Below are 7926 nucleotides of genomic sequence, written 5' to 3'. Positions count from 1 at the left end.
CCCCCACCCCGCCCTGCCCCGCCGCGGCACCCGTACACGTTGCTGACCCAGCAAGCGCCACTGACCCCCTGCCCCGCTGAGCCGCTGCTCTGGTGTCTGTGCCCCCCCCCCCTCGTTAAACGGTGGGCAGAGGGCGACCCTGTAACTCCCCGCAGCCCCTCACGCGCAAAGAGAAGCTCCAGCTCTAGCTCGTCATCGCCAGCGCCGCCGTCGTCGCCATCCATCTCCTCAGTTGGCCGAATATGGACCTGAGGTGGTGGGTCCCGGGCGTTGGAGGCGGCGGGATGGGTCGTGATGTGCGTGCAGGTGAGATAGACCGAGCCAAGAGCCGAGGCGCGCCGCCAGGCCGCCAGGCCGCGGGCGCCGGCCAGCGCCCCGCCCTGGGGGCAGCGGAGGCGGCCACCAGCTGGCGCTGCGGCTGCGACCGCCCTTCATGGGCAGGTTCGTCATCAGGCCTAGTCCCATCCGCTACCTCTGTGCCGGCACCCGCCTCGGCAACGCTATGAATTATTTTGATTCCATGACCTCCTGCTGCCTGTATGACTCCACGACGCTGAGCACGCGGCAACCCCCCAAGCTGCTCCCCCACCCACCATGCTGCACCCCAGCCCCAAACGTCCCCTTTCCCACACGACGGCCATCGCGCCGAAACCCTGGCGCTGCCGCCGCCACCGCTGCGGGCTGTGCCACGCTCCGCACCTTGTACGTCTGCCCGTGGGTTGTCCAGCCTGGCGGCAGCATGCCCTCGTACTCTGACAGGTCATCCATTAGGATGGCCTCGAGCGCCTCCAGCTCCATCTCCTGCTCCCCTGCATAGTCTGTCATGGCGGCGGCGCCGCTGCTGAATTGGATGTCTCAAGGGCCCGCCAGCCACGCAGTTGGGAGCTGAGGGGAAAGTGGGGACCTGTGGCACAGCGGCAGCATCAGTGCAGCAACACAGCGGCGAGTGAGCGAAGCGGCGGCGGCCGCGCGTGCTGGGCTGTAGCGTCATAGGCTGAAAGAGCATTGAAAGCTCATTGCTGTATCGAGCGACCTAGCATTGCACGAAACGCTTCACACACCCGAGTGCAAACGGTGATCTACACTGTCAGCGAGGATCCACTAAGAGTGTGTGTGATGTCGTCTCTTAAGCAGGACTTTGACAAAATTACCTCAATACTGTATCTGCAAAGCCGTGCTTGGGATCCCGTTCAAGCTGCACCCGCTGCACCATCGGCGGCAGTGTTTCAGTCGTGTCACCAGTTCCAGCGGTCACCAGTCCCTCAATGGTTCTGCTCAATCACGCCGCACGCAGGTCCGGCGCAATATCATAAGCTGCGGTTTGAGTTTCTTTTGCTCATAATCACTGCTCACCCCTCCGCGACGCCGCTGCACGCACTGCAGCGACCATCGATGCTAGGGCGGCGGATGGCGGCGCCGCAACCGCGACCGGTGGCGTCAAGGAGGCCTCGCCCGTGGAGAGCGTCTGAGGGCAGTCCGCGTGCTGGCCGCGTGAGCCTTACTGCAAAACTTGGGAAGCGGTTTGCCCGCGTGAAGACCAACTCGCCAAGCCTGGCGCTTCCTTGCTTCATGGCAATGAATGTCACATGGTGTGATGCTAGTGAGCCGCCTGGCCCACCAGCAGTGCCGACGGCGTCGCGATTGGCTGACTGCAGACGCGTACACACAACAGTACAACTGTGCAAACGCTGCCAAAAAAATGAACTAGGACCTCTGACAGACGGGGGGTCTCATACAGCTGTGTAAGGACTGCGGGGCAAGGCGACTTGGAGGGCACTTTTGGCTGGCTGATGGCTTGTGTTGCAGGAGGTTTGAGCTTGCTATAACCCATCAGTTTGCCCTCACAACTTGCAATCGCGCGAGCCTCTTTTTGTCACCTTTGACACGCTACCACCGGCACACGTCTGCATCCACCATCCATGACTTTGCTTGCTTGCACCCTGCCTGAGAACCACGCTTTGCCTGGTGTTCTCGTTGCAGCCTGTTCCCCTTTGTCTTCATGTCCCTTTGAGCCCCTAGAAACAAGAGCTCAAGCAGTCCTGGATGTGGTAATTTTCTGCTGCGGCTTCCTACACACAAAAATGCCAAGTATTGCCATGCAAAGGGGGCGCGCGCGCCTCCGAACAGCTGCGGAAAGCATAATCACAGCATGCCCACCGCTGCACCACCCCCCACACAACATTCCTCACAAAGTACATGTAAAATATGTATCATGTCCCGCCACCAGACCATCAGTGTATGACACCCGTATTCATACCTCCCTTGGGCAGTCGTTCGCTCGCATGGGTTGTCATTATGGTCTGGTCAATTGAGTCAAGCAGGGGTTGACCAAAAAAGGCTCGCATCATCCCCACGTGCTGCACCTCCCAACCATACACTATATACCGACAATATCCCAAGTGTGGGTTTCTGTTAGTCGGGTGATGATTTACCGTACGCAGGCTGGCTTCTTTTGTGCCTGCCGCTCGAGCTGCCGCACCCCGCTTCGGGCCATTCGTGTGCGCAGTGGCCTGCCTCGTCTAGTAGTATCCATGAATGATTCCGATCACTCACACATCCACTGAGCTGAGAGCCTGAGGTTGGGGCCTGGGAATCATGAAACAGGGCCGCCATCGTCAGGTGACACCAGCCCCCCCCAAGATGTCACCAGTCCCAACGGCGCGAAAAAGGCGCGCCTCTCGGGGAATGCTGGACAAAACGAGGAGGAGTGTAGTGACCTGAAAAACTCCTGCACTGCTGCAAAGTTGTGCCTGGTGTGTTCATGTGCGTGTGTATGTCCGTGCGTATGCATGTCCGTGCGTGTGCATGTCCGTGCGTGCGTGCGTATGTGTGTGTGTGGGGGGGGGGCGGGTGCACACGCGCTGACCCGCATGCACGTGCTTGGATATAGCACGTGCTCGCTCGCTCCATGCAATCCCCCCTTCACACTGCCCCCGAGGCTCCACCCGGGCAAGCGAGGTTTACACCAGATTCGTCCTCCTCGTTAGTTTTTCCGCAGCCGCATCTCCGCGACCACGTCGCATTTGCAGCTCGTCACATGTGCGTACGCCCGCCGCAGCACCGCGCCCGCGCCAGCGCCACCGGCCAGCGCCTCCCACGCCGCCGCGCCGGCGGGCGCCCCCTCCCACGGCCGGAACGCCACCTGCAGCGCCGCCGCCGGCCGCTCGGCCCCGGCAAGGCCGGTGAGGGACGACAGCGGCGCGGCGCCGCCAGACGCGCAGAGGAAGCGCGCGCCGGGGGCACGGGCGGCCGCGGCCGCGCCGGCGGCGCGCAGGACCTGGGCGTTGACCTGCGGATGCCAAGCGTGTTTGGTTTGCAGGGGGCGCAGTGTGTCCGGGGCTCAAAAGAATGGAAGGGCAAACGGGTCAGTAATGGTGCTTTGTGTGTTGCAATTTCCACAGTCGAGAAATCGCTCCGCAGAAGTCCGTTCCGCAGCTGCCTGACAGGCGCCACAGCCCTCTGCCGCACGGCTCGTGCGACGCGCGACCTGCACCCCCGGCCTGCCTGGCACTGCTACACTCCAAGCCCCCCCCCCCAAAAAATCGCCCGCAGCCCACCAGGTCGGCGACCACGCCATGCAAGGGCACCCCCTCAGCCGAGAACTCCACCAACCCTGAATCATCCTCGCCCCGCGAGGTCGTATCACTCTCCTTGCCAGCACCTCCTGCCACATGCGTGCCCGCGCCGGCGACACCAACGGCCCGCTCCGTGCGCGCGCCCATGGCTTCGCCGCTGCCGCCGCCGTTTGGCGGCAGCAGGTGCAGGCGCGGGTGAGCCTCCAGCAGCCGCCTAAACTCTCGGGCGGCCGCAAAGGCGCCTGCCTCGCCGGATGGTGCGGCTCCCGCGTCCACGCACGCGCGTGCATCCGGATCGCAGCAGGCGCAGCGGCCCCAGACGCAGCCGCCAAGCAGCGAACAGCGGAGCGCTTCAAGAGCCGACACGCCGCCCCGTTCTCCCTCATGCTGCTGCTCCTGCTCCTGCCGCGGCAGCTGCTGCTGCTGCTGCTGCTGCTCCTGCTGCCGCGGCTGCTGATGATGATCATGGTGATGATGGTCATGGTCATCGTGATGCTGGTGGTGGTGGTGGTGGTGGTGGGTATCGCTGTGCCCGTTCGCGGCATTCGCACCCGGCAACGCCGGCATCGTCGCCGCCGCCGCCGCCGCGTCAGACTGCCCGATCAACACCAGCCGCGTCGCCGGCGGCCCCTGCCACGGCCCCTCAGCGCGGCACTCCGCACGCGCGCGCCCCGAGAGGTGGAAGACGTAGCGCGCGCGGCGGCGCTGACTCAGCCAGACGACGCCCTTGGCGCGGAGCAGGCCTGGCGGGGGGGCAGGTGGTGGGGCGCATGACGCAGAGTGGCGGCTTGTCAAGGGATGCAGTGATTGTGAGATGAGAGAAAAAAAAGCGCAGGACAAGCCGAGTCGTGAGAGGTGGCCCTGCGCAGCCCTGTCCTGTGGGGAGGCGGGAGCGGGCGCCACGGGGGCCCCTGCCACGCAGGCTTCAGGCACACCAGACCCTGGCCACTGGCGTGCCGCAGAGCCCCAGCGAGGCGCGCCGCCGCTTCAATGAGGAATGCGCGAATAAAGCCACACAGGCTCGCCCCGGGCCGTCCCTTGGCCCCCGCTGATGTTGCGGCGCCCCGCACCCGGCGTGCGCAGCAGCCGCTCGGCCACCCAGGCTTGGAAGCACGCCATGCAGAGCGGCGCCTCCTCCAGCACCACCGACACGCTCTCAAACGCCACCGCGTGCGCCGGCGCGGCGCCTCGCTGCCTATCGGCGTGGTCAGAGCTGCCGTTGCCGCCGTTGCCGGCCCGCTCGCCCTGCTGCTGCCGCAGCAGCCGCGGCCGCGGCCGCGCGCCGGCGCCCGTGCGGGGCGTCGGCCGAGCGACCAGCCCCTCGTGCGACAGGAACCCCTCCCCGCCCCCGCCAACTGTGGCATCGTCGCCTGCGCCCCCGCCCGGCGCCGCCGCCTCCGGCGCCGCCATGCCGCCGTCCACCGCCCCCGCCGCCGCGCCAGGCGCGGCGCCGCCGCACGGCGCGTCGGCAGCGCCGAGGGCCGTTTCTGGGGGCACCTGGCCAAAGCGGCAGCGCATGAGCCGCGCGGAGGGGTTGATGCGGCGGAGCGCGTCCTCAAGATCTGAGATCTGCCCCAGGGTGGCCAGATCGACCTGTTGTGTCGAGGCAGGGTTTTGGGGCGCAGGGGCAGGCCGGAGTTGGGAGGGAGTGGGGATGGGCCGGCTCCCGCCGCATGGGTCGAGCGAGTGTTATGGGAAACAGCGAGGCAGGGTCTGACGCGAGTGTGCAGTCGTGACTGCAGCTTGCGAGATCGTGAGCCAATGGGGAATGGGAAGGAGGAAACCCCCTCGTCGAAGAATGGCCTATTCAATGCAAAACACCACGTATACCTCACTTCCGTGTCTGATGGTTTCCGTACACAGCAGTCGCCGCAAGGCAGGGGTCGCTGCATCCAGCCCGATCAAGGTGCCAGCGTTGGGCCCGCCCACTCACCTTGTTGATGACTACGAGGTCTGCCGCCCGCAGCTGCGAGGCATGGGGTTGACAGGGCGTCGCGCGGTCAAGTGGTGAATCCAGATGTCGCCCGGAGGATACATCAACCCTAAAACCTCAACCCTGGTGAGGGACCGGACACAATGAGGACATGCGTCAGCACCGCCCCCGCGCCGCGTACGGCCGGCTCAGTGCAGCTCTCCGCAGCACGTCCCTGCCCCGGCCCACGCCGCCCCGCTTGACCACGCGGCCGCGCCCTGGCTGCGCTGCCACCGCGCCGCACCTGGGCCAGCGCCACGCCGCCCACCCCGCCTCCTCCTCCTCCGCCGCCGGGTGCCTCTTCAGCTTCCGCCGCCCGCAGCATCTCGGCCCCCGCCTCTGCGTCCACCACGCACATGACCGAGTCCAGCAGGAACCCGCCCCCGGCCAGGGCGGAAGCCAGCGCCCCCGCGTCGGCGGCGCCAGAGGTCTCCACCAGCTGTGTGGGTTGGATCGGATATCGGGGTTGGAAACCGGGGGTGGATTGGGTTGAAAATCGGGGTTGGAAATCGGGGTGTGGGAGGGGCGTCGCTCACGCGCGCTGTTGCGCAGTGACGTGCTGTGCTGTGCTGCGTGATGCTGGGGTGTGTTGATATGTGCTCTGCTGTCGTGGGCAGGGCGAGCACACCCGCAGGTGACGGCTGCCTCTGTCAGGGGCACAGTGACGTCTGCAGTCGGCTGCGCGTGGCACTTGGCTGGGCGCCTGGTGTGCTGGTGCAGCCCCTGAGACCCCGCGACACTGACATAAGGCGGCAGCGAGTCCAGGCGGCCAGCGGCAGCAACGAGCAGCGCCGACAGTCCTGTCGACACGCAGCCCCAAGGGGCAACAACGCCCCTGTCAGAGCGCAGCGCGTTCACGCTGGCAACAGCAAACTGCAAAAGACGATGTAAATGAATGTTCATTCATGACACAAAACTGCTGTACAGCACAACGGCGCACGGAATTCTGCAAAGCTACCATGAAGGTGAGAAACAACGCCCAGCAAGAGACATGAGCTCACCAGCAGGTCGAGCTCCTGGTAGGCGCGGCCGCCCACCAGCGCCGCCAGCGCGTCGCCGAACGCCCCAGACACGGCGCAGCACGCGCAGCCGCCCGACAGGTCCGCGGGCCGCACGCCCACCGCTGCGTTGCGCTGGCGCGGCGGGGCGCGGCGCGGCGCATGAGGCGGCATGTAGCGGTTGAGGCGGCAGGGGTAAGGGGGCAGCGGCGCATCGGCCAAGGGGCAGGCGGGTGGGGGCGGCGGTCGAGCCAAGCCACGCGCGCGTCCCCTCCGCGGCGCATCGGCGAGACCCTTAGTTACCATAGGGCAGCGTTTTTCAGGTGCTGCTACTGCCGCCGCCCGCCTCCCCACTCTCGGCCCCAACTCCCCTTCCCCATGCGCCGAAAACACAATCAGTCTCACCTGCCGCGCGTTGAGCAGGGCGCTGTCGACGTCCACGTGCCCAGCCTCGTTCACCAGCACGCCGATGCGCAGGCCGCCCCTGATGAGCGCACGCGCAGCCGGGTGCGTTAGTTGCGCCGGATATCGCCACTCGTCGGGCCAACCAGCAGCATAGAAAAGGCATGCTTCGGGACAATGGGCGCACGGTCCCTGGATTCTTCACGCGCAGCTGCGTGCTGCCGCTCTCACTGCGACCCACTGCCACCCACCAAACACATACATACGCACACACATCCCCTGACCACCTTGTCCACCCCTCTCAAGTTCCAAAGCGGTGCCGAGGGCGTGCTCACCCCGCATCCAGCAAATGCTGCACCAGGGTGGTTTTACCTGACCCCAGGAATCCCGTCACAACCACCGCTGGTACAGCTGCGGGGCGCGGCGCGCGGGGCCGGGAAAGTATGCGATGCGCGATTTGCGAATGCTGGATGCGCCTGAGGTCTGATGCTGCAGAGTGCGCCGCTGCCATGCGAGCGTGGCCAGGGCAGTGGTTTGGCTGTTGGAGCAACTTGAAATGCGTGCTGACTTGGCTCAACAAGTTGCATGCTGTGTTGGCGGGCCGTGCGTTGATCCTAGGTGCTCGGCCCGTCCCTGGTGCTGTGGTGACGCCAGGTCGCCCGCACCTCGTGCGCCTGCGGACGCCCACTGCGGCAGCAGCAGGTGCTGCTCATATCTAGAAGTAAGCGCTGTTGTGGCTGCTTCCCCCAACTCAAGCCCCGTCGCCGTGCCCATTGTCTCACTGCAGACTGCTGTGTGCTCTGCGACAGCAGATCGACTACCGTACTTCGTGTTTTCGATGCGCGCGCTTTTGTACTGATCTGGCATTGATGTCGATCGTGTACTCACAACATCGTTGACGTGTGATGAGCCAGATCAGCTGTGGAAGCTCTTTGAGTTCACACAATGGCCACGCTCGCCTCATGGGAACTGGACACTA

General features: G+C 65.4%; 2 protein-coding genes across 2 annotated transcripts in view; both read right to left on the bottom strand.

Annotated features, from left to right (window-relative positions):
- Positions 1–825, bottom strand: part of MNEG_3676 (hypothetical protein) — a gene marked incomplete at both ends in the record, with an annotated part of 2168 nt that extends 1343 nt beyond the window's left edge. Inside the window, 2 exons of the mRNA XM_014047846.1 lie at positions 164–248; positions 700–825. Of these exons, the coding sequence (XP_013903300.1) occupies positions 164–248; positions 700–825 (211 nt within the window). The remainder of the gene's footprint in view (positions 1–163; positions 249–699) is intronic.
- Positions 826–2983: 2158 nt separating this feature from the next.
- On the bottom strand, positions 2984–7721 carry MNEG_3675 (Protein cobW; the record flags this gene model as incomplete). The annotated part of the gene is made up of 11 exons (XM_014047845.1): positions 2984–3289; positions 3558–3664; positions 4127–4318; positions 4646–5168; positions 5509–5541; positions 5792–5986; positions 6208–6420; positions 6549–6680; positions 6951–7029; positions 7283–7358; positions 7613–7721. The coding sequence occupies 11 exons, from the start codon at positions 7719–7721 to the stop codon at positions 2984–2986; spliced, it is 1965 nt and encodes a 654-aa protein (XP_013903299.1).
- Between the last annotated feature and the right edge of the window lie 205 nt (positions 7722–7926).

The sequence above is a fragment of the Monoraphidium neglectum genome, assembly GCF_000611645.1.
Source record: "Monoraphidium neglectum strain SAG 48.87 unplaced genomic scaffold scaffold00474, whole genome shotgun sequence".
NCBI lineage: Eukaryota > Viridiplantae > Chlorophyta > Chlorophyceae > Sphaeropleales > Selenastraceae > Monoraphidium > Monoraphidium neglectum.
Note: the sequence above shows the minus strand (reverse complement) of the source record. Positions and strands in the feature narration are given on the sequence as shown.